Source organism: Tamandua tetradactyla, chromosome 4, assembly GCF_023851605.1.
Source record: "Tamandua tetradactyla isolate mTamTet1 chromosome 4, mTamTet1.pri, whole genome shotgun sequence".
NCBI classification, from domain to species: Eukaryota; Metazoa; Chordata; class Mammalia; order Pilosa; family Myrmecophagidae; genus Tamandua; species Tamandua tetradactyla.
In genome coordinates, this window is record NC_135330.1 from 180060944 (window position 1) to 180087923 (window position 26980).

Sequence of the window (26980 nt, forward strand, 5' to 3'; positions counted from 1 at the left end):
GAAAGGATGTTGAATCTTGTCAAATGCCTTCTCTGCATCAATTGAGATGATCATGTGATTTTTCTGCTTTGATTTGTTGATATGGTGTATTACATTAATTGATTTTCTTATGTTGAACCATCCTTGCATACCTGGGATGAATCCTACTTGGTCATGATGAATAATTCTTTTAATGTGTTGTTGGATACGATTTGCTAGAATTTTATTGAGGATTTTTGCATCTATATTCATTAGAGAGATCGGCCTGTAGTTTTCTTTTCTTGTAATATCTTTGCCTGGTTTTGGTATGAGGGTAATGTTGGCGTCATAGAATGAATTAGGTAGTTTTCCCTCCACTTCGATTTTTTTGAAGAGTTTGAGGAGAGTTGGTACTAATTCTTTCTGGAATGTTTGATAGAATTCACATGTGAAGCCGTCTGGTCCTGGACTTTTCTTTTTAGGAAGCTTTTGAATGACTGCTTCAATTTCTTTACTTGTGATTGGTTTGTTGAGGTCATCTATGTCTTCTTGAGTCAAAGTTGGTTGTTCATGTCTTTCCAGGAACCCGTCCATTTCCTCTAAATTGTTGTATTTATTAGCGTAAAGTTGTTCATAGTATCCTGTTATTACCTCCTTTATTTCTGTGAGGTCAGTAGTTATGTCTCCTCTTCCATTTCTGATCTTATTTATTTGCATCCTCTCTCTTCTTCTTTTTGTCAATCTTGCTAAGGGCCCATCAATCTTATTGATTTTCTCATAGAACCAACTTCTGGCCTTATTGATTTTCTCTATTGTTTTCATGTTTTCAATTTCATTTATTTGTGCTCTAATCTTTGTTATTTCTTTCCTTTTGCTTGCTTTGGGGTTAGCTTGCTGTTCTTTCTCCAGTTCTTCCAAATGGATAGTTAATTCCTGAATTTTTGCCTTTTCTTCTTTTCTGATATAGGCATTTAGAGCAATAAATTTCCCTCTTAGCACTGCCTTTGCTGCGTCCCATAAGTTTTGATATGTTGTGTTTTCATTTTCATTCGCCTCGAGGTATTTGCTAATTTCTCTAGCAATTTCTTCTTTGACCCAGTCGTTGTTTAGGAGTGTGTTGTTGAGCCTCCACGTATTTGTGAATTTTCTGGCACTCTGCCTATTATTGATTTCCAACATCATTCCTTTATGGTCCGAGAAAGTGTTGTGTAAGATTTCAATCTTTTTAAATTTGTTAAGACTTGCTTTGTGACCCAGCATATGGTCTATCTTTGAGAATGATCCATGAGCACTTGAGAAAAAGGTGTATCCTGCTGTTGTGGGATGTAATGTCCTATAAATGTCTATTAAGTCTAGTTCATTTATAGTAATATTCAGATTCTCTATTTCTTTGTTGATCCTCTGTCTAGATGTTCTGTCCATTGATGAGAGTGGTGAGTTGAAGTCTCCAACTATTATGGTATATGAGTCTATTTCCCTTTTCAGTGTTTGCAGTATATTCCTCACGTATTTTGGGGCATTCTGATTCGGTGCATAAATATTTATGATTGTTATGTCTTCTTGTTTAATTGTTCCTTTTATTAGTATATAGTGTCCTTCTTTGTCTCTTTTAACTGCTTTACATTTGAAGTCTAATTTGTTGGATATTAGTATAGCCACTCCTGCTCTTTTCTGGTTGTTATTTGCATGAAATATCTTTTCCCAACCTTTCACTTTCAACCTATGTTTATCTTTGGGTCTAAGATGTGTTTCCTGTAGACAGCATATAGAAGGATCCTGTTTTTTAATCCATTCTGCCAATCTATGTCTTTTGATTGGGGAATTCAGTCCATTGACATTTAGTGTTATTACTGTTTGGATAATATTTTCCTCTAACATTTTGCCTTTTGTATTATATATATCATATCTGATTTTCCTTCTTTCTACACTCTTTTCCATATCTCTCTCTTCTGTCTTTTTGTATCTGACTCTAGTGCTCCCTTTAGTATTTCTTGCAGAGCTGGTCTCTTGGTCACAAATTCTTTCAGTGACTTTTTGTCTGAGAATGTTTTAATTTCTCCCTCATTTTTGAAGGATAATTTTGCTGGATATAGGAGTCTTGGTTGACAGTTTTTCTCTTTTAGTATTTTAAATATATCATCCCACTGTCTTCTAGCTTCCATGGTTTCTGCTGAGAAATCTACACAAAGTCTTATTGGGTTTCCCTTGTATGTAATGGATTGTTTTTCTCTTGCTGCTTTCAAGATCTTCTCTTTCTCTTTGACCTCTGACATTCTAACTAGTAAGTGTCTTGGAGAATGCCTATTTGGGTCTAATCTCTTTGGGGTGCGCTGCACTTCTTGGATCTGTAATTTTAGGTCTTTCATAAGAGTTGGGAAATTTTCAGTGATAATTTCTTCCATTAGTTTTTCTCCTCCTTTTCCCTTCTCTTCTCCTTCTGGGACACCCACAACACGTATATTTGTGCGGTTCATATTGTCCTTGAGTTCCCTGATACCCTGTTCAAATTTTTCCATTCTTTTCCCTATAGTTTCTGTTTCTTTTTGGAATTCAGATGTTCCATCCTCCAATTCACTAATTCTATCTTCTGTCTCTTTAAATCTATCATTGTAGCTATCCATTATTTTTTCTATGTTTTCTACTTTATCCTTCACTTCCATAAGTTCTGCGATTTGTTTTTTCAGTTTTTCTATTTCTTCTTTATGTTCAACCCATGTTCTCTTCATGTCCTCCCTCAATTTATCGATTTCATTTTTGAAGAGGTTTTCCATTTCTGTTCGTATATTCAGCATTAGTTGTCTCAGCTCTTGTGTCTCATTTGAGCTATTGGTTTGTTCCTTTGACTGAGCCATATTCTCAATCTTTTGAGCGTGGACAGTTATCTTCTGCTGCTGGCGTCTGGGCATTTATTCAGATTTCTCTTGGTGTTGGACCCAGCAAGGTTGTAATATTTTTCTGTGAAATCTCTGGGATCTGTTTTTCTTATCTTGCCCAGTATGTGGCGCACGTGGCACACGTTTGTCTCAAGTGTTTGGAATGGGTCTCCCCCAGTCACCGATCTCCGTGTCCTGGGGATTTCGGATCCAATTCTCTCCGTTGGTTCAGGGGCTGCGCGTGGTGGGGGCGTCAGCTGCCGCGGCTTGAGGGGACCCTGTGGCTGGTTGCGGGCCGCAGCGGGCCTGGGGGATTCCCCACCGGACCAGGAAGCCTCCCATGGGGGGGGCTACCGCTGCTTGGATAGCCCTCCTATCCGAGACTCGTATCCGCGGACTTGAAGCAGAGACTCGAAGCCGCCCGCAAAAGAGGGGTGCCGCCTGCCTCGGCTTGGGAAACTTGCTTCTCCAATACTCTCAGCCAGCCCGGAAAGGAGGGAGGGAGTAGCTCGGACCACCGCAGCTGCCGCTGATCGGGAAATCACGCGCCCCTCGGGGGTCTCACCGCAGCCGAGTCTCGCAGTCAGTCTAGCCAGCCCAGACTTTGGATAGCCCTCTGATCTGAGATTCGTAGCCGCGGACTCAAAGCCGAGACTCGAAGCCGCCCGCAGAAGAAGGGCGCCGCCTGCCTCGGCTTGGGAAACTTGCTTCTCCAATACTCTCAGCCGGCCTGGGAAGGAGGGAGGGATTAGCTCGGACCGCCGCAGCTGCGGCTGCTCGGCAAATCACGCGCTGCTCGGGGGTCTCGCCGCAGCCAAGAGTCGCAGTCAGACTTGCCAGCCCAGACTTTGTATAGCCCTCTGATCCGAGACTCGTAGCTGCAGACTCGAAGCTGAGACTCGAAGCCGCCCGCAAAAGTGTGGCGCTGGCCGCCTTGGCTGGGAAGCTTGTCTCTCCGAGTCTCTCAGCCAGCCCGGGAAGGAGGGAGGGATTAGCTCGGGCCGCCGCAGCTGCGGCTGCTCAGGAAATCGCCCGCCGCTCGGGGATCTCACTCACCGCAGCCGAGTTTCGCAGTCAGACTAACCAGCCCAGACTGGGTTATGCTGTGTGTCCATTCCCTGCTGTAGCCCCGGGAGCTGTTCTGTACTGTTTCTGTTCACCTATTAGTTGATTTGGAGTCGGAGGAACTAAGACGCATGTACCTTACTAAGACGCCATCTTGGATCTCGAATTCCTTTTTGTTCTGATTCCTGGTGCGACCCCCTTGAGTTCTCGGCCTCTCAATCCCCAATTGTCCTCAACTTTCAACTGCCCCGCTGGAAGCCCGCACGCCTGTCACCGGCGCTTACATAACGTGACCTTTCACCTCTTCATACTGCCCTCTATTGCGCTGCAACCCAACTACGCCACAGGGCTTCTTTTTGAAGTGACGGAAATGTTCTGGAATTAGAGTGGCGATGGTTGCATGACCTTGAGAACACACTAAAAACCAATGAACTGTATATTTTTAAATGGTGAATTTCATGATATTTATGTGAATTTTACTGGGCATGACTGTGTGTAAATTCCCTGCCCATGAATTTCTTGCATCTATCAGCTAGCTGGCCTTTATTTCATGGTTTATGAGAAGATCATCTGGAGTAGAGCTTTCTTCTCTTGCAGATATTAATTGAAGATTTCAAAGCAAATTTCAAGTGTAGGTAAAAAATGTAAACGTTTTATTTATTTATTTTTACTTAAAAAAAGAACTGCAAGAACTTTATATAGTGAAAGGCTTTTATCTTTTTACATATTTAGCAGCTGAGAAAAAAAGTGCTAAGGACAATTTGAACAAACTGACTCTATTTCATGGAGTAGGAGAATTGCAGCCACAGACAGAATTGCTGGTGCAAAAGGTTGTGAGTCAGAATTGCTGTGTGGCACAAGAGCTCTGCAGGTGGAAATGAGTTCCCCTGTTCCGTGCCCTGCTCATGCCCTGGGAGTTCTCAGGAAACAAACAGAAGAATCAAACAAAATATAGTAGGCGCTATGCTTTATCCCAGTTTTTAAAAATGCCATCTCCAAACAAGGGCCTTCTAAGATTATAAAAGTGGCTTGCATATTCAGCAAAAGTGTATGTAGTGGAAATTTCAAACTTATTAATGCACATTAGTAGGCTCTTCAGTTCTGAATAAAATGATCGACATTTCTAAGAGGCTAAATAAATCCCATTTTGTGTTTCTGGAACGTTAAAATTTCCCCAAAATCATATTTGTTACCTTATATTTTAATTAGACGTTCATGTGTCTGACAACCTCACTGAGTAAGAACTCTTGAAACTTTTTTTCTATATATATTTGCACTGATGGTGTCTGCCTTAGTGCTTAAAGTGGGAGAGTCGGTCAATATAAATGAATCTATTCATCCCTCCATTTACCCAACAAATATTTATTGAGCAGCCTCTGTGTGTGACACTGTCCTAGATACTGAAAGAATGTGCTACCCATTTCTACAAAGAACCAAATCAATATATCAAGTTATCTGTGGAATTTTCTAGGAGAAAGGAAATCATAATTACTTTTAGCATTAAGTTTTTTTAAACCAACACTGAAAGCCCTCATATTCCTATACAAAACATCTACCAAGATATATCAAAAATTTATCAGACACATTAAAATACAATTCTGAACTGTTTTCTGCTTGTTAAAATAGCTAGATTCCCTAGAACTTGAGTGTCTGTGGTAAGCATGCCCCTAAGGTATGTTTTTCCCCAAACTTTGACTTCAGAAATAGGATAAACTGCCCATTAAATTATATTTATTGTTCTTAATATTAAATGTCACAAATATCTATCTCTTGTACTCAGAGGATTTTAACTGCTTGAATTCTAAATAATTGTAATTAATGCTAAGAAACCTTGTGTTTTAGACAAATACTTCCCAAACTTCGATAAATACATGAGTCCCTGAGGACTTTGTAGAAAGGCTGATGGTGGTGACTCAGCAGGTCCATAGTGGAACCTGAGACTGTCTTTTCTAACAAGCTCCCAGGTGATCTGGCGATGCTGGTCCATGGATTGCACGTTGAGTAGCAAACTTCTAGGCCTGTACTGACCAGCATGATAGCCATTAACTACATGAAGCTATTTTTATATCAGTTTAATTAAATAAAATGTAAAATTCATCTCCTCAGCCCCATGAACCACATTTCATGTGTGGGTATGGCTACTCTGATGGGCAGCACAGATAGGAAATATTTCCCACATTGCAGAAAGTTTTTTGGCCAGCACTGTGCTAAATGGTAGATAATTTAACTCAATTCTTAGCCAAAAATCATTATCTCCCCACCTCCCAGTGACTTAGATGTCCTTAACAGTACAAAGAAAAATTTTGTTTCTACAGGGAGCCCCTGGTGCCTTTGGACGTCCAGGGCCTAAAGGAGAAAAGGGAGATTCTAGAACAATTATGACCAAAGGTGAGTCCTTTTGTGGCTAAGTATTCACGAACTGTTTAACCTGTGGGTGCCCTGAATAAATGGATTCACACTGTAAATCCTTTCCCAGGTGACAGGGGACAACCAGGTGTCCCAGGTGTGCCTGGGGTGAAAGGAGACGATGGCATCCCAGGGCGTGATGGGCTCGATGGATTCCCAGGCCTCCCCGGTCCTCCTGTGAGTAGCCACCAACTGTGGGACTGGTTAACCCTCTCGTCTTGATAATTCATATTCTTTAAACTCTTAAGAAGCGAATGTTTACGTGAGAGTGACTCAATGCATAGGACAAGACCATTCTATGTTTTGATAAGCAAAAACCATACATTTTTTGTAGGAAACAGTGAGCTAGGTTGAAAGCCAAAACCAAGAACGAACCTCTAAAGAGTAAAGGTTCCTCCTGATGTAACATAGAATAAGAAACCCTCTGCCCCAAAATTGAATATTGTAGGTTGGGTGGTAGAAACCTGTTTTTCCAGGGTATATCATGAAATGTACAGTTTTGTTTTTACAATAAACAGACACCAGTTCTGAAAGTAAGAAAGTTATTAGCATGCAAAGATCCCCAGACTCCTTTCTTCAGGGGAAACCTGGAGTAGAGGAGAAAGAAGCGATGTGAATATTGAGATAAGCTCTTCTGTTTACCCTTCCCCTTTCCCTCCTTATCCGTTACCCTTCTGGTCATGTCTTTCCCATGAACAGTTCTGGAGTTCCGTGGCTTCCTCTTATGATTCTGAAATATTCTCATGACTGCTTTTTTTTCTAGATTTCATTTTCTTCCCTATAATTCTCGAACCTCTGCCTACTTAAGCTTTTCCTCCTCTCAGAGCTTCATTCTGAAATTTTATGTGCCTTATTCCACAGCCTAGATCTTCTCTTTCCTTAATGTTTGTGATTTCTGTGATAACATAAATTTTTCCCCCTATTATTTATTTATATTCCATATGTTTTACTCGTCTGTCGATAAGGTAGATAAAAGGAGCATCAGAAGCAAGTTTTTCACAGTCACACAGTCACATTGTGAAAGCTTTATCTTTATACAATCATCTTCAAGAAACATGGCTACTGGAACACAGCTCTGCATTTTCAGGCAGTTCCCTCCAGCCTCTCCATTACATCTTGACTAACAAAGTGATGCATTTTCAGGCAGTTCCCTCCAGCCTCTCTGTTACATCTTGACTAATAAGGTGATATCTGTATAATGCCTAAGAATAACCTCCAGGATAACCTCTTGACTCTGTTTGGAATCTCTCAGCCATTGATACTTTATTTTGTCTCATCTCACTTTTCCCCCTTTTGGTTGAGAAGGTTTTCTCAATCCCTTGGTGCTGAGTCCCAGCTCATTCTAGGATTTCTGTCCCACATTGCCAGGAAGGTCCACACTCCTGGGAGTCATGTCCCATGTAGACAGGGGAGGGCAACGAGTTTGCTTGTTGTGTTGACTGGTGAGAGAGGCCATATCTGAGTAACAAAAGAGGTTCTCTTGGGGGTGACTTAGGCCTAATTTTAAGTAGGCTTGACCTATCCTTTGTGGGGTTCAGTTTCATATGAACAAACCCTAAGATTGGGGACTCAGCCTATTGCTTTGGTTGTCCACACTGCTTGTGAGAATATCAGGAATTCTCCACTTGGGGAAGTTGAATTTTCCCCCTTTCTCACCATTCCCCCAAGGAGACTTTGAAAACACTTTTTTACTCACTGGATAACACATATTTTAAACCCTATTTCTCTGAGCTCTTTGAAGACACCTGGATTATTCATGATATCCTGTAATTTTAGTAATAACTTTAAAAATTATTTTAAAAAATAATTGGCTTGGCACAATCCCTTTACCATATTGCTGCCTTGAACCATGACTGGTACTCCTCACCAGATTACGTTCACCTTATGATTTGGATGAAATCTTGGAGATTATCATCATTCCTTAGATGATTATTTCATCTAAGGGAATGAGACTCAGAGTGGTGAGGTGATGGGTTTTTCTTCTGTCAATACTGAGTTGAGGGTTTCGGACCAAGGCAACGAGGACTTCAGTTGAATCTCAGTGGAACCTCCATCCATCCGTGCCCTCCAACCAAAGACCACCAGGAACACATCTGTAGTCAGTGAAGTTGCAATGAGGTGCCGCGTACACTGCAGGGAACTATGGGGCAACTCCATAAGTCATGTTAGAAAGGACTTAAAATTGAATTTTAGTTTGTGGTGAATAACCTTAGGGAGGGTTCACAGAAATAGGGCTTTGCTCTGGATCGGATGCTGTCAGAGGGCAAGAACAAGGATAGGATTGGGCACCTCAGTAAATCTTATCTAGAAGGCAAGAGGAACAAAGTGAAGATAAGCTGTAACTGGATTAAAAAAAACTAACAATCACTCAAATTCGCCAGAATAGGAGCATGAATGATCATTTTGTGGTTTGAACAATGGTCATGTTTTTCCTATTCAGACATGATCTAGAGTAATCTTTTTTTTATCTTGACTCATCACAGTCACAGAGTGACCTTGTCTCATGTTGATAATATGTGATATTATATTCACTAGAATACCAAAGGCTGGTTGGGACTGCCAGGCCAGCTCCTCACAACTCCAAGGACTAATAGTTCCAGACCAGCTCCTGTCACTCAGGAGCTGCTTTTTTCTTTCTCTGTCCCCAGAACAGGAGATTGAGAGCCAGTTCTCAATCTACAGCTTCTGATTCTCAGTCAAGTGGCTTTTTTGCTCCCTGGATTCTCTACGCTAAAAGAGCATAGGCATCTGCCTTTGGAAATGAGCATGCCCCAGAACATTTACCAGTTGTTATCAGTCATCGTCCCCTATATAAGTTTGATGCCTTATAGTATTTGATCTCTGTAACAACCCTGTGATATGGGAAGTCCTGTCATTATCATGCCCATATTAAAGAAGATAAAGCTTGGGAGGTTACATGATTTAACCAAGGTCATATATATCTAAAGAGAGCTTGATTTTTATTCCAGTAGTCTTCCCATTATATCTTGAGGCCTTTGAAAATTAAGAGAAAAATCATTTCAATGGAAAGCAGTATTTAATTTCTTATGTGCTTCTATTATTTGTCATCAGAATATCCCAGTTTTGTTCAATGCCTTTGTCAGATGGGCTGGGCTTATTTCCATGGCAGCTTTACTAGTTTGTTCATCCTCTTGCATTTTAACCTGCGGCCCATCACTTGTCTATGGCTGTGCCAATATCATTCCTTCTACTCTCTCTAGTTTTCAGTGCCTCCCTCCCCTTTTTTTCAGTCTATTTGCCACTGTAGATTTCCTCATCTGGTTAGTATTATCATTAATAGGACATGTCACGGTGACATACTTCCCAGCTTTTTTTCTTTTTTCTGATGCTATAATCTCTCCTTGTCTATAAGCTCTTTCTTTCTCTAGTGTATAAATTAAAAGTTTCCTTTCCTTTATTAATATATTATCCTTTGTGGCTAGTAGGTACATCACAAATCATAAATTATAATGATAAAAATAATGTGTTCCTACTGCCATTTATGTAAATTTATCCCTTCACTGTTCTCATACAGAATTTCTGTGAATGGAAGTCCAACATTTTGCAGGAAAGCAAAAAATAAATTAATTCACAAATATATGTGTATGCCTTCCAGAACTATCTTCTATTTTATTACTCACAATTGTGAAATCTGTCATTGATATTTGTGACTTGGCTGGAGCATGGCTGTGTCTTTCTCGGTTCCTGTCTGTTCTGTATCCATAGCACAGAATTCATGCAGATGGAGAGGGGGACAGGAACTGGTAAATATGGCTATCTTTGATGTTTATATATATTCTAAGAGATAAACCTAATTTTTACACAGGGTGATAGCATCAAAGGTCCTACAGGGGATGCAGGCTATCCAGGAGCACCTGGAACTAAGGGCACCACAGGAGAAATTGGTCCCCCAGGATTAGGTTTACCTGGCCCAAAAGGTGAACATGGTTACCCTGGAGATGCTGGATCGCCAGGCCCACCAGGCTTCCCTGGTCCTCCTGGCCCCCCAGGAACTCCAGGACAAATAGGTATGAAGAAATCCTTTCTTTTATATTTCAGTGTCACCAGACACTGTTTATTGCTTCAATATCCTCTGTTCTACTTTGGCAATGAACACATTTCCCCATGGGGTCAGATGAGAATGTTGTGCTTACTTTATCAGCTGTCATGATGTGCAGATGATTACCCAACTCCAGGGTTTCCCGTGCCCATCTGCACCCTCCTCTCACCAATTGAGCCTCTGCCTATAGTATTGAAGTTATGGGGGATAAAGTTCAGAAATGAGCCTGCAGATCCCCTGTCTCTGTCCCCACCTTCCCACTACCAATACACACTCACACCCTCGAATAAGTCAGTAACTCTCAGATGTTCCAAATTTGCCTCACTCTTTCCTTGTACCTTTCTTCTAGATTGTGATACAGGTGTGAAAAGACCCATTGGAGGTGACGGACAAGGGGCTGTCCTGCCAGGTACTGTAAGAGAGATCAGGTAGCTTTAGAACTCTTAGAAAAGAGTTTATGAAGTATGTAACTTATTAACAACTGCTTACTAAGTTTCTGTAGTGTACATAGAGCTGCAGGAAGAAATATAAATTTGTGCACAACTTGGAGCTGGTACCCCATCTGCCTCAGCTTAGAATCAAAGACAAGCTATTAAAACATAGTGCTATTAAATTGTACCCACAAATTTAAAGCACAGCTGCATCAATTTATAATACTGTCAAGAACCCAATAACATTTTCATATTTAAGAATATTTTCATGCTTAAATTTTTCATAATTAGAATCATACATATAAAAATAAATTATACATATATCCATCTCTCTGTCTATAGCTCTATCTCTATCCATGTACATGTGAAGGGCAACTGTGAAATTTGTGCTTGCTCTTTAGGATAATGAGCAAGTCCAGAGAGATATCAGAATGGAAGGATTTGATCTAGCTATAAGGAACAAGGTTTGACAAATAAGAATAAGCTATTAGATGGTCCTGAGCCAAGTTAGTGGTGGGAAAGGGGAGAGGGGAGATTCTGTCTGGGCATTGATTTGGCTGGCATAGAAAAGGCAGTCTCCAGGGTAGACCTAGAAACTGATTGGAAGTAGGAAACTAGGGAGAAAGATTAGCCAAAGATACTAATGGAATGTTAAGCCCAGGAAAGCGTTTTGAAAAGAGAAGCCAAGAGGATGAGTTTTGCATATAGTTTAAGGTCCTGGCAAAAACATTTTCTCAGTAGTGGTTACCACTAGTGCTTGAAAGTTTCAGTCGAACACTCAGAATAAAGTCCAGGCATGGATATGTAGTCATCTGCATGGGGGGCACAGCTGGGGCTGTGGGAATGAATCAGGTCTCAAAGGAGAGGGTGTGGAACAGGAATGACAAACTCAGACGCTCAAGGAATAGGCCATAACGTGATGTGCAAAGGCCCCTGGGTGTAAGACTCCAGGCACTGGAGAGAATATGCTAGCTAGAGGCCATGCTCCAACTCAAGACATTTGGATTCCTTTCTTTTTAGGATACTAGGCTAGGCAGTTTACAACTTTTGGTGAAAGTAGCACCAAAAAAAAAAAAAACTGAAAAATCTTGTAAATGCCTTCATTCTGTGGTGGGAAGGAAAAGAGGAGCCAACAAGACCATAAAGAATGGCTTTTAGGAGGGAAAATGAGAACCAAGGCATTTTAGTATCAGAGAAAGGAAGAGAGGGTCTCATCAAGTTGTGAATGATAACCAAGGATGAGGTGCTGCATATGTTCAAGAAGGATATGGGGGTCAGACAAAGAAGCCAAGGATCACATTGTGGAACTACCACTGTCAGGCTCTGTGGGAGCCCACAGGAGGCACTTCTGAAGCATACTTGAATGACCCTGACCTCAGGACTGAGGTCATCTGCTGAGAGTGAGCACTTGCAAAGATGGGGTTGGAGTCATAGGGTGGGAAATGTCATTCAGAACCAACAGGAGAAGAGCAAAAGTATTTGCTGAGAGCTAGGTGATATTAGTGGTAGACCCAGAGCTTTTTTTCAGACTTTCCTCAGCAACATTTAGCATCACACAAGCTATTGAATTTTAGAAGATCAGAAGGGGAAGAAATTTTTTAGGGTGGTTTCCATCCTATTATTGCCTATCATTGAAACATCTAATGGAAGCATCTAAGTCAAGAAGAGAGTAGATCCCAAATTGGTGGTGATGAAGTGGAAGATTAAGTATGGCCAAGAGATTAAAGGACACTGTATGGATTATGACCACTTTGGGTAGAGATAAGGGTGTGAGAAATATGGTTTGTAAGCAAATTATGATCATGAAGGTTTTTCTCAAAACCCAATGTCTTGAATATAAAGCAATTCTGAGTCCACACAAGATCCAAAGATGTCTCCAGGCCATGAACTACCAAAATACGTGGAGTGAAAGTGACAAGATTGGGAACTCATGACCCACTATTGAAAGGTTCATCCACCAGGATGTTGATAACTGTGATGAAGGAATCCAGGGCAGAGCCAAGGGGAAAACAGTGAACCAGGGACTGAAGTCACCAATAATGAGGGGACGTCCTGGAGCTTTTTGCACCAGAAAATTGAAGATGAGAAGAAGCTAAATTAAAAAGTGTGTGGAAAAAATAGTAGAAGAAAATTATCAAGAAAGGAGAGAGCAAGGAAGACAGGAAAAACAGTAAAGGAGAGGAGAGTATTCTAAGAGCTTTACCAGTGATTCACTGGGAAGCTGTTAAAAGAGCCTTGTAAGCTGCAGTCTTTAACTTTTAAATCATCCACGCTGAGTCACTCTGATCCTCTGAAGTCATACTTTAGAATGCAGAATAAAAGATCTTATTCATATAGAAACCAGACACGAGTGTGGTCATTAACCAAACTTTCCTTTTGGTTGAAATGAAATTGCAGATAGTATGGATTATATGGTAGATCTGCCTATATTGTTTTAGTAATTTAAGTTAGCAAAAGTTATCACTGTTTTTATTTTCTTAAACTCTCAGTTAAAATAGGTTAACATGGTCTTTTAAAAGAGGCATCTAAATATCTTCCTTATTTTGTATACTGATTAGGAATTAACCACCAAAAAAACTGCTAATATTGAAGAATTATCTTGAAAAATATTATAATTAATTAGTTTTTTTTTTTATTTATGTGACATTTAAAGATAGAGTTATTTCATAAATATCGAAGAATAAAAATTCAAACCCAGGAAGTGACCCTATGTGGATGTAGACTTTTAGTGTATGGGTGGGGTGAGAGTGACTGTGCCATGCCCTTCATGGGTCTTAGAGGCCAATGCCTACATGGGCTCCTTCCTCTATAGAAAATATTAAAATGACCACTATATTGAAATAAACACATATATAATATTATATTTTTAAATATTCATAGTTTTCAAAGTTCAATTATTTCTTCTAATTTTAAAAGAAATTAAAACACTTCATGGGCCCCTAAAAGTAGTGTGGCTCCTACACACTCTACCTCATGGAGAAAGTTGGCCCTGGCTGTGCCTTTCCTGAAAAGTTTAGAATATAAACCCCCAGCCTGGGGGGTGGGGTGGGGTACAAAGGTAGTTCAATGGTAGAATTCTCGCCTGCCAGGTGGGAGACCCGGGTTCGATTCCCTGCCCATGCACTTCCCAAAACAAAACAAAATCAAACAAATGAGAAACCAAACAAAAATTCAGCAAATGGTGCTGCAATAAGGGCATATTCATATGGGAAAATGAATGAAATGTGACCCCCACCTTATAGTATACCAAAAAAAACAGCCTGAAATGAGTGGCTCATGTTTGATTTCCATAGCATCAGCAGAGTATTCAGATTTGCAGTTATTTGATAAACACTGAACATCAGTACATTACACGAATAACAACCTGATAGAGAAAGAAAGGTGTTCAACCATAAAAGCTTCAGCACATTCCAAACTGGGCTTCCAAAAACTTTGTGTGCCAGCACTGAGTAAAAAGCAGAAGAGGCCAAAGCTGTCGCCAAACTGTGGCCATGAAGTCAGGCCAAGATATGAGCTTGGCCCAGATTCTCAGGCAGACAGACAAAAGGTATCTCCAAGAAATACTGTGCTAGGAAGGCAGTTTTCTGAGATAAAAGTCAGCCATTAAAATACCCCTGCTTAAATGTCAGTGCTCAAAGCCATGCCAATAGAAGGGGCTGCAACCCTAGTTTAATTTTGCTCTGCTCAAAGCAGCTAATTGCTATGGTTAATTCTGAAAGTAAACAAAGTCAAAAAGGGGAAACTGGCGAATTTCTTTTGAAATTGTAAGCTGTCTTCATCCTGTGATAGGCATTTCCAGACAAAGGAAAGACATCCACATCAACTAATTGGAGAGGACCCAAATTAATTCAGTTAGTGCTGAGTCTATATTGTCCTAAATGAGAGAATGAATCATTTGCCAGCACAGTACTAGCTTTTATTTCACTGTACTTACTTAATATACATTTTATGTTAATATTCTGATTTCATTACACAATGGAATTAAACTTTTATTTACACCAGAAGCCAGATTAAATCATTAAATTAGTCATAAAATGGTAGCCTGCTAGCATTGCTTTTTGACCTTACTGCTACCCAAATCCTTGAGTCTCAATATCATAGACTGCTTTAGCTCATCTATTTTCCTCTCTCTCCCCAGGTTGTGTTGGAGGGCCCAAGGGATTGCCAGGCTTGCCGGGACCACCAGGCCCCACAGGTAATGTTGAATTGGAGAATGAATTTATGAGCATGTCCAGTCTTCCTCTTCACATCTTCATTTTTCTTTTTCCTCTTCTTTGTTCATCTTTCCTCTGTCCCACTCCATTTCGTTCTACCCCAAGATATTGCGGTGTTCTGCCATCTTGACAATCTGCCACAAACTATTATAGTTTCTATAATATAGCACATCATTATTCCTGGCTATTAAAAAAAAATGCAAGTGGTAATTGACACCTAGTTGAATCCCAGGCTAAAGAATAAAATACCAGCCAAAAAAGGAGCTCACCCTCAGCAGTTATTTCTCATAAACGTTAGCACACACTCAGATAGTGACAGAGCTTATTTCTTAAGAGAGAAGCCTCCTCCTTAATATGGGAAAGGAAGCTTACTTCTTTGTGTATTTGTGTTTTATCCCTCTATATCCCAGGATATATGGAAAGAGCCTATGGGAGAAGATTCTTTCTTTTGAATTTTGACAGTGAGGAAAACAGAAATAAACAAGGCTAGGAGGTTTGTCTCTACAATCTTGGAGGAATGAGGCTCTTGTCTGCTGGACAGACTAATCACCCTAATAAAGAGCCCATGGGAAAGCCTGTAAGGATTCTCTATAACAGAGTCCAGTTTCCAGAGTCATGCATGGCTGCTAACTCTGTGGCACGGCATTTCCAGTACTGAGCAGATGGGACCTGGGAGACCACAGCTGCTCTGGGGATGCCTGCTTTTGACTCAGATTGTGTTCGCCACTGGCCTCGGGGTTTCCATGGCAGTGAATGAGTAGCGGGACACACAAAGCAGAAGACACTTCCAGCTATGCCCTTTAATCACCTTACGCAGAAGATGGAATTTAAGCTGTGAGAAAGCACCATTACTGGAATTCACATTATCTGTGTCAGTAAACTAAAAAATATTAGTTCTTTGACTAGCGCAATAGGTCAGCTCAAGGAGGTGGTCTGTTTAATTTCTCTCTACGGATGCCTGTGACAGGACAAGGGAAAACACCTTGACGGCCTTGCTAATGAGTCCCTCAAATAATTCAGGGTTCAGAGCAGGTGACATGCAGCCAGAAAACCTGCATCAGGGTCCTAGTTTTACTGCTAATTAGCAGTGAGACCTTGGACAGATCATTTTGTGTTCTAGACTCTTCCTGCGTCACAAATGATACTCTTAAACTGGAGGGGAGGAACTAGGCAGATTGTAAAGTAACAAACCAGTGCTAGATAGAGAGTAATATGTAAACAATCCTCAAAACAGGAAAAGGTAATACATGTGTCCTGGATTTAAAGCATCTTCCAGGTACACAATGCAGGGTCTGCAGACAGTAGGACAAAATGCAAAATTATCATTCGTACTATGGAGCAGAGTTAAATGTCCCTGGTGGTGTTTTCTAAAAACTGTCCATCTTCCTCATTCTGTAACCCACAGTAGTATATTTTGACCTCTTTTCCATAATGTTACTCAGAAGTCTGTCCTTGAAGGGAGTCCGACATGGTTCCTAACGCAGCAGTTCCCAAACGGGGTGACAGTTCCTGCAGGAGAGGATTGGAAAGGAGGGAGCTCTCAGATTCTGCAGTGGGCTAGATTTCAGCAGTAACTGGGTGGAAGCAGGGTCCAAAATATACGTAAGAAATGTGTAGGGGACAAGGATTTCAGTGAATTTATTTTGATGACATGATGCTTAATGAGGACATTGGTTAAAAGATTCAGTATTTCTGGTATAGACTTATACTTAGTCCATATGACAATTATTCAAATGTTCAACAAGCCTCAAATTAAATGTGGAAAAATAATATCCTTTGGATGTCAGCATTTCATAAACTCTCTTCTCCCTCCTTTGCATAACCTCTGCATCCGTCCCTGAATAGGAAGATATTTGCTTCTTGCTGCATGACATGCATAGGAAACATAAACAACTCACAGTCTATGATGTTACGTCAGTTTGCTTTCATAACTATAATAACTAGTAAACAGCTTCCTTGAGATTTTAGAGTTTTATGGTTTCTGTTGAACTGCCTTTGCAAGCTCTGTTCATTACAGTTGCAAGCAATGTTCAAAAGATTTTTTGTAATTATCGACATCTTTGCCCTTTATGGAAACATGGCATCCCTTGCCCCTATTTTCCTGTTGAGAATCTAATTTTTTCCCTTAACTAAGTCCCTCATCTATCTCAAAGTCCCTCATTCCTACTAAACCAGAACTCTTTCACGGGGTCTTGGATCCTAAGGCCAAATCCATTTATGTCTCATAGGGATGTTTTTAAATTTGAATCAAATTTGAAAGTAATGATTCATCAGGTTATAGAAAGTTGTATTTAATGCTTTCTATACACACATTGATCTCATGGGAATGAGGTATCCTATTTTCCAGAAGTATCAATGGATTTCAGGAGCAGCATGTTGGTGTTCTGTGTCCTATTTTCCCTTTTAATTAAAATTCCTTTTAGGCCTGACAGGGATTCCTTTCAGGAACTGACTAATGAGTTGAGCTCATCAAATATATCTTCTCTTCAGAGCAACTTGAAAAATGTGTCTTTTACTTGAGATTTCATAGATATAAAGCTCTTTTGCCATGTTTATCAATCACGTTTATATCTATAGATTGACAAAGTATATTGGAGTCATGAAATAAATATTCCTACAAATCTGAGTTTAACTGAACCCATATTTCCTCATGAGAGTCAGAATTTGAGGAAAGCTTAATCTTCTGTAAGATGGAATGATATTTGGATGTGAGTCTTAGCACTGGCTCTCTCCTGCCTTTCAGTCAAGTATAAGGGTCTATTTAAAAGTTTTGAGTTATGTTAAAGAAATAATCATCTAAGAGGATAACTTTATTAATGGAAAGTTTTGAATAGTCAATACATTTTGGGAAGTATGAGTAAGGTGGAAAAGTTTTACATGCCTATACGGTATGATTTTTCTAAAAAGAAAAATTCCTGTGCTTCAGCTGTCAAAGGAACATCCGGAAATGTGATGGACAGTTGTCCCATGACTTTTCTGGTCACACACACTATAGGTAAACACTCATTCCCTACAGATATTCTAAAAAAATTTTCCTGGGAGGTCCTAGCAGAAAACGAGAAGGTTGGTAGAGTTTACTTCCCCATGATCAATAAGAGAGATTCTTTTCCATTCTCATTGATTTTTTATTTTTATTTTTTTTTATTTATTTTATTTTTTGCAAGGGCAGGCACTGGAAATCGAACCTGGGTCTCCGGCATGGCAGGCAAGAACTCTGCCTGCTGAGCCACCATGGCCCGCCCATTCTCATTGATTTTGTTACAGAATGTAAATGTCATTTATTCCAAAATGCACACTGAGCTCATGATTTAGGAGTGTCCAGCCTTTGTCATTATTCCTATAAATTTGAGTATCTCAAGGTGCTCTTTGTGTCTTCCACCCATTGAGTCAGTAGACACATTAGCTGTGGAACATAGCACCTCAATCTTATTCTCCTGACCCCCGCCCCCCCCAACTTCTCACACTCCCCCATCCTTATGCTTTCCATTCTGCCTTGATTTATTTTTCATAAGCTGGATTCTCTCACTGAGCCCCCTTTTCAGTAACCAACACCATATTATAACCAGGTTGGAACATATTTTCAATCAATTTAGGCTGTTGTGAAGAATTCAGCCAGGCAGAGCAAACCACCAGTTCTAATATACGAATAAGTCCTCTCATTGGAAAAGACATTTTTATTGAGGCCAGGAGGTCAGAATATAATAGCTAGCTAGGTAAATATTAGCACCAGCTAACAGAGTTGAGGCATGGGTATGTAAACAAAGAGACACTACACCCATGTCAATCCAGGCAAAACTACTTTAGGAATAGAAATTTCCAGTAGGTGATTTAAAAAAAAAGAAAAAGAAAAAGATTTTTAAATATGGTCATACTTAGATTCAAAATTTTGAGCAAAGACTTGGGGAAAGATTTATCTTTTTTTTTTTTTTTGGTCCTTTTATGAAAGAAGGTGAAGCGCAGAAGAGGAGGTAAAGAAACAGAAGCCAGGAAGATCCTGGTGAATCATCTGGGCTAAAGCAAATGGCTCTAGATGCCAGGAAAAAGTCAGAGATGGCTCAGAAGCACCAAGAATGCTAAAAATCTGACCATATCTACAGACTTGCTCCTTACAGCGTATGTGCTCGGGTTTCCTCAGCTGTGTGTGTGCAAATAGAAAAGAGTGTTTTAATACTGTCATTGAATAGGCTTAATCTAATTGAACGGGACTGGGCTAGGACCTAAGCAGTGGTGTTTTTTTTCAAATGTTCCTGAGAAGATTTCTAAAGTGAGTCCCAAGTGCAGAGGTAGAGTTAGAGGCTGCCACAGGCGACAGGCTGGGAACTCAACTGACGGGCCAGACCTTAGAAATACAGAAGCAGGCCTGTGCTTGTCACCAGTCTGTGGATTTGATCATCAGGCAGCATCTACTCCAATTCAGTCAGCTTGCCCGGTTCCTTCTTCCTGGTGTGCTTCTTGTAGACGGTCCTTCGGAGAAGTGGAAAGCCAGTGCTGAGTTTCAGGAACACCATCCTTGATCCCCCCCCTTCCTATACTGATCGCCTTCCTGGAGGAGGAGACTCGCTTAGGCCCAGCCCGTGGAATCATGTAGAGGATCCCCCAAACTCCTGCAAGTTCATGGCGCTTTTGATTTTGTCTCTTTACACTGTCCCTGTACCTGGTAGGAACAGAACTAAATATGAGGAAAGTTTCCTAGTAATCCCCTGTTTTTAAGATTATGTGCTCAGTGTCAGTTTGCAGACCTTGACTTGTGAAAGAACGTTTTGAGTGTCTGAAGGTCAGAGAGGACCACACCTCAGGCACACAACCAGACTGGAAACATAATCTGAGGCTCGATCACGGGCAGCAGGCTCAGAAGTCAGGTTCTGGGTTTCCAAGGCTACCAGGCCATCACCCTGCTAAGGCTAATTATGTTTTACTTCACAGACCCGACTTCTCAAATAACATTAAACCCTTTGCAGGCTTCATTACTGATGACTCCCTCTTCCTGCTACCATCCACACAACCACCTTCCAAGAAGGGAAGGGAGGACTTGTGTAACACAGACTCCCCTTGCTGAAGAAAAGCTGGGGGGGGCATGAATGAAAAAGCGTGGAAGTTCAGTTTTGTGGCATTTGTGAGAACACCAGTCTTCTAATTATAAGAACATTAACTGAAGTCACACTGTGTCCAACACTTTCGAACGCTTGATGAGAGTTTTCTCATTTAATCCTCACAATACCTCATGAAGTAGGTATTATTATTTTCTCCATTCTACAGATGAGGAAACTGAGGCACAGAGCAGTTAAATTTCTTATCCAGGGCCACATAGATAGTAGAGGTAGAGCCAGAATTCCCACCCAGGATTTCTGACCTCAGACCCTAAACCCTGAGTTAGTATATTGTAGAAATATAATATTTAATGTTGTTACTTAGCATGATTTTTAAAGACTGACATATCATTCTATAATCCCAGATTATAAAATCCCAGATTATAATCCCAGATTATAAAAATCATTCTATAATCCCAGCACCAAAATGCTGCTTTGACATCGTCCAGCCTCATCTCTTCCCAGTTTCATTAGAGGATATTGGGTCAGGTGTACAACTTGATCATATTCCATTAATCTATTGGTGACATTTCCTTATGGGAATCTGACTTGTTTTATTGTTTATTTGGGGTGTTTAGGTATCAAAGGCCTCAGAGGGACACCAGGATTCTCAGGAGCTGATGGATCTCCAGGGCTCAAGGGTTTCCCAGGAGATCCAGGTCGGGAAGGATTTCCAGGACCCCCGGGTGAGTCCATTCAGCTCCACAGGTTTGGAAAATGACCTGTAAGCAGGGATACCCATCTCGATTACCTTTTAACACTTAGAAACTATTTCAACAAATATTAGGTTATTTGTTCAAGGGAGATTTAAAATTTTTGACTGTTATTGTGTTTTAGCACATACTGGAGTTTTGCCAACATACCTACTGTATCTTTATTACCTTGCAGTAAAAAAGAGTTAACATAGGTGTTCCAGATAATACAGAAAGATTTTTTTCCTCTGGTTGATATTAAACATTTTAAGGATGGCACAGTGTTAATCTCTTCTAAGGTTATTATCAGCACAGATCGCCCTCTCTTCATCGATTCACAGTTTGCTGGTCACTCACCAAATATTATCCAAAGAACATCTGTGTTTTGCTCTTCATTGCCTGCTCACTCTCCAATTTCCAGCTTATCTGAAAAACAGTTCTGACTATTCCATCTACATTTTGACACAGCAAATTAGGAACCCATTTAGTGGCTAAGAGAGCTTAAGCTTTTTAATTGTACTTGGAGACAAGTAAGTATGTTTGCAGTAATGAGTTGTGGTGAAAAATAGAGAGTGTACCTTTGTACGTCAGCATATTCTGTAGTGTAGTTCCTCGTCCCCAAACGCAATTGTCCACTTGTGGTTATAACTAAAACTGGGTGAGTGCAGCAGGATCCTATCATTTTGTTTGCAGAGGGTCACACATTTTAGACTTGTATTATCTAAATGAACCCTTAGAAGTCACTAAAACCAGCTTTCCACCCAATGTCAACCACCCTTCCAGAGGAGCCTGGCTAGGAGTTCCTGTAGCCCCCACTGGAATTGCTCATGACCTACGACCCTTGAAACACTGAATCCCTCTTACCGTTAAGAAGTTTTCCCTCTGTTGGGATAAAATCTGCCTCCTAGTAAGGCCTCACTTGGTTATTCTTCAAACCGTGTAAATCCACTTCCTCTTTATAACCGCCCCTCACACATATTGGGAGAGAGCGATTGTCTCTCTCCATGGACATCCTGTGTCCAGCCAGAACTAAACCCAGGAATTCAGATTTTCTTTTTATGACATAATTTCCAGGCCCTCGGAATTCCGATAATCTCTCTGAGTGCCCTCTAGCTTGTCAGCTTCCTTTCAAACTGCGCTCCGGAACCTGAATAAAATACTTTGCATGTCTGGAATACCACACAGAATAGTGGGGCTGTTGTGTCCGCAGCTGTAGGCACTTAGCATACATTTTATCAAATATTCATTGAATGCTATCTCCTCCACTGTCTTGGATCATCCTTGTCTGATGATTTTAACCAAAGTTTAGAATTTTGGCTCCATCCCCAATAATTTTTACCATGCTCGATTGGGTGTTCCAACCCCTAGGGACCACTGTGATCTTTATACTGCTGCACTTTCATATTATGCATCTCTCCATGTTTTGCAAAATTGATAAGCATGCTTTCTGTGTCTTACCAAGGCACTGCTAAGAACCCTGCATTGAAGAAAAGCAAAGAAAAATTTTCATGACTCCATGCCAGTGTATGAGTCCTCTAACATTTTGCTTAGCTCCTGGGAGCTATTTAAATGTTTAAAAGTTTTAACCTCGTCACTTGGTTGTTCACATATGCCGAGTTTAATCATTAGTTATTTTTGAAAGAATAGCAACAACTTGTTAATAGTTCCTTGGTTTGACTATAAAAGGCACCTAGTAATCATAATTGGAGTGCAAAGCCAAGTGGACATGAACTTGATACAGAGTTCTACTGTCATGGAGAATGAATAGTATGTACCCATTAACAGGTGCTTTGGGCATTTGGCCCTGTGGGTAGAAAGGATGGTCCATATTGTAGAATTCTGTAAGTGAACAGGGAGACCAGTGTCTATCTTTTACAGAAGGAAGGGGTAAATGAGGAACTGATCTATTCGGTTTTTGAAATGCACACTATTTTTATGGTACTTAAATATTGTTTACTGGGCAGTGCGACAGTGGTTCAGTGGCAGAATTCCCGCCTACCATGCTGGAGACGCGGGTTTGATTCCCAGTGCCTGCCCATGCCAAAGAAAAAAGGAAAAAAATATATATTGTGTACTTCTATCACTGCATGCAGAAGAAAATAAAATGCCCAACTTAAAAATTTCCAGAAAAAAAAAGAAAGTCTATTCCAGATATGTCATCCATATATATGAAAACAATATCTCTTCACTGTGCAAGTTAATCACATCACTCAATCTCTGAAATGGGATCCAAACTAATTAATACTCAGTTTAGGTCTAGATCCTTTGCTCTGTGTTCAAACACTGATTTACCTATTAATCTGTCTTCCAGTTCGCAGGCCTGGCTAATGCTTTATATTCCTAGACAAGGCTTAAGGTCCTGTTCATTGACTCCTTTTTATTAAATGCATAACACAGAATGGGTAGAAAATTCCTTCTTTCCCATATTCCAGACATACAGTGTTGAGCTTTTTGTCTCCTTCAGCCGTTCATATGTAAGCATCTTTGGAGCACTCTTCTCATAGTTGCAGGGTTCTCTCCTCTTGCACACCACAGCAGAGTCACTCATGACCTCAAAACCTTTCCTGCTGAACAAACATGTGACTGGCAGCAGTTGGAGTTCAACTCGAGGTCACATTAGTGTCAGGGCATCGAAAAGGGAAGTAACATGATGAGATAATTTGACCATTGGCATCAACAAAAGCCACAGCTGTGATTAAGCACATGAGAGTCATCATTGCTGCATCCAAATAGGTGATGGTTGATGATTTTCCCTTCAAAACGTGCCCATAATGACTGACGGATGAGGCATCTATTACTGGGGAGATAGTTAAAGGGAAGCAGAATTTTGGCTCTGGTTATTCTGACCATTCTCACCCCCCCTCTGATCTTCCATTACAGAACTTTGTCTTCACTTGTAAACAGAACCTAGAAGGTTCCGTGAAATTATTCTTTTGTGATTATTTTCAATTCACGGGAACCATGACTTAGGTGGTTCTATGCCTGAGGAGCAGTTAGTTCTAAAGGCTTTGATGGAGGAGGGAAGCAGAAGAAACGGAACAACACAGAAGGACGACACTGTGGGAGGTGTAGGTTCCGAGATAAGTAACAGGGTCAGGGCCTGCAGCCGAAATAAAACGTTCTGAGGACCCTGCTTGCAAATCCTTGCCATTTTCAGCCTCTTGCTGACCCTTCTCTTCTAGCACCGTAATACTGGCCTTATGGCTATGGTAATGACCCACATTTCCTTTTAGGTTTCGTGGGACCCCGAGGATCTAAAGGTGCAGTGGGCCTCCCTGGGCCGGATGGACAACCAGGCCCCACAGGCTTGCCAGGGCCAGTTGGGCCACCGGGTGACCGAGGACTTCCTGGAGAAGTCCTGGGAGCCCAGGCCGGCCCCCGAGGTGATGCTGGACTGCCTGGACACCCCGGGCTGAGAGGCCCACCAGGGGAGAGAGGCCCTCCTGGATTCAGAGGTGAGCCGTCATTTCAGAAGGAAGAGCACTGGGACCCGGTCCCAATTGTACTGCTAGAACCATGACTCCCAAGGGCTATTCTGAAATCCCAGCTGGAGAATTTGGTAAAAGTTGATAGTACTATATGATAGTATTCTTAATTTTTCTTCCCTCCATTTAATTCCAGCGTTCCTTTAAAATGTATTTATAGTAATATTAATAATCTTGTGTTTACTTTCTATAGCCAGAAAAGCACAGCCATTTGATACCTTTTACAAATACTATTAAATAAATGGACTGTGTTCTCCAATTATATGTGAATCACCATGGAAAGCTTGCTGCTTTTTTTCAGCAAAATTTTACAGTAAAAGTGAAGAAAAGATGGACGTGGCCACACTTAGTCACAGGTTAAGGAAGAAGATAGGAATAATCTGGAGTGAGATTTAATTGACTGGTTTAAAAATATATACATTTTATTTACATTTTCAATTTATGTTTAGCAAAGTAGAAATACCACTAATGTTTGGTGAGTGAACATGGGATCAGACCGCTTTACATCTGATCCAATTTATGCAAAATTGTCATTGATATTAATGAAAGATTGTGTTTCTGAGTAGTTAGGATTTCTATTCAATGAACACAGGCTGAAGATGACTAGATCCTGGAAATATAGGAAGTGCCATCAATTGATGTTCCATATCAAAAATGAAAATGGAAGATAAAACCATGACTTTATCTTTAGAACTATCATCAATCCCTGCACCCCAACCCTGGGCAGGATGGGGGCATTATATGTGGTGGCACAAAGCTAATATCCTTTCCCACTGACTCTTCCTTGAGGCCCCTGTGTCACGGACAGTCTTTGGCCAAAGATATTCAGTGTCTGGTTAAATATAATTCTTAGCTGGCAGCTGGACTCTAAGCTCATGGGCATGAGTTAATTTTTAGATTAGCTTGTCAGTCTCCCAGCGAGGCTTTAAGGGGAGTGGGACCCAGGCAGGTGGGCTTTGAGGCTGCTGACATCAGTCAGTACCTGCAATGGTTGATACTTCCAGGCAGAACCACCAAGTACAGTGCCCTAGCTCATGGAGTGATTTTCTGGGGTCTCAGAAGCTGGGAGGAGGCCCAAAGAAAGCATAGAAAAAGAGCCCAAGAAGAGTAAAGTGGACACACACGTGCATGTGTGCACAAACACACACGTGGTCACTCACACCCACACCTCTGAACCACCCTGCCCATGACCAAGCCAGATAGTGAAGCCCGTTAGATAAAATTACCAAGGCCAAGAAGACTCCTAAGATGCCTGGGGTGTAGCCTTGCCAACTTGACTGAGTCAGGGTCAATTATAAAATATGAAATATAAAATCTGCCATTATCTGTGGAGACTGAGGAATCGGTAGCACTGAAAAGATGTGTTCTCTGCTTTTAGCCTTGCTCGCAATTATTCGAATGAATGACACGCAGCACTAATGAAAGGCAAGGCAGGGCACATGCTTCTTTGTGTCAGCATTTCCATGATCAATCTGTTTTGCAGTCCAACTGTAAAAACTGTGCCCCTGGGGCTATTTTTATGTAAGTGTACTTCTGGTAGGTTTTCCTTCAGGCTTCAAAATGTTTGAGCATAAAAACAAAAATTATAGCAGGTTTATTTTAGATACTTTATTAAGGTCTCTGCTGCTTTCAGTATCACTTTTATGGCAAGTTTCCTAAGCCTTGTTTAGGCAGAATATTCTGTTGTTGTTTTTTTTTAATTTCTGACTTCCAAAGCATCAAAACTCCTGAGTAACTGTCTCACGGTCAGAGTGACACATTGTACCAAAACACTTACCGATATTATGGGGCAGTGGGCACATGAGTCCTGATTTTGGCTACATTGGCTGTGAGGAGCCAGGTAAAAAGAAACACAGAAACGATACATCCTGCATCTCTGAGCAAAACTTTCTGAATAAAGTAATAATGCAAGCCCATAAATTAGATTTTATTTAGCTGAAGGGAAGCTGTTTTGTTTTTTGTTTTTTTGTTTTGTTTTGTTTTGTTGTGGTTCCTTATTCAATAGTTCTATAAATGGAAATTGACCTAAAACATTCAGCTCCTCAGGAGTAATCACAGTCGGCAACTAAAAGAATAAAGTAACCCAGTGTCTAATTTTTTAAGGCAGTCACAGAAGTAGCAGTAATTTCCATGCCCATTTACTCATAGCCCATCCTATCAACTGATAGTATTAGGGGAACACTCCAGAAACAGAGGGTTCGCCACCCTCAGCCCATGAGCCTGAGCTCCGCTTATCTTACTAGCCCAGATCTCTCAGTTCATTGGTGATCTTAGCTTGTCCATCATCCCGTCTGTCCGTCATCCCATCCGGGACTGTCCTTGTCGACAAACAGAAGTATCTGCAGCGAGAACCTGTACTTAGCCTATTAAAACAATACAGCCTTTAGCACTGCCTACCCCGCTAGGAGCCCTAGACCATTAGCAGCCACTAGCAATCATATTTTCCCCTGGAGCTGTTAACTCTAAAGATAGAAAGCCAAAATGTAAAGGTCCTCATTTCAGGTAGTAAAACCGGCGTATGTGAGAATATATGCATCCGTGTGTCTCAAAGAATCTGCTTTTCAGACTTCTGCTTAGAATTTGCTTCCTACTCATTTCTCCAGTGCTGTTGACCTAATCAGATAACTGGGTCACAAGATGGAGAGTCAGGAAGTCCGACTTCTGGTCCAGGTGGTCAAAAACTAAGTCCCTTTCGTGAATGCCTCTTCC

General features: G+C 40.8%; 1 protein-coding gene across 2 annotated transcripts in view; it reads left to right on the plus strand.

The window, feature by feature from the left end:
* The window catches only part of COL4A2 (collagen type IV alpha 2 chain), a 225859-nt gene that overhangs the window by 166347 nt on the left and 32532 nt on the right, over nt 1–26980 (plus strand). For both annotated transcript variants that reach the window (XM_077158665.1, XM_077158666.1), the window contains 7 exons: nt 6212–6284; nt 6373–6479; nt 10129–10330; nt 10712–10771; nt 14932–14988; nt 20673–20780; nt 24020–24241. In XM_077158665.1, the coding sequence (XP_077014780.1) occupies nt 6212–6284; nt 6373–6479; nt 10129–10330; nt 10712–10771; nt 14932–14988; nt 20673–20780; nt 24020–24241 (829 nt within the window). The remainder of the gene's footprint in view (nt 1–6211; nt 6285–6372; nt 6480–10128; nt 10331–10711; nt 10772–14931; nt 14989–20672; nt 20781–24019; nt 24242–26980) is intronic.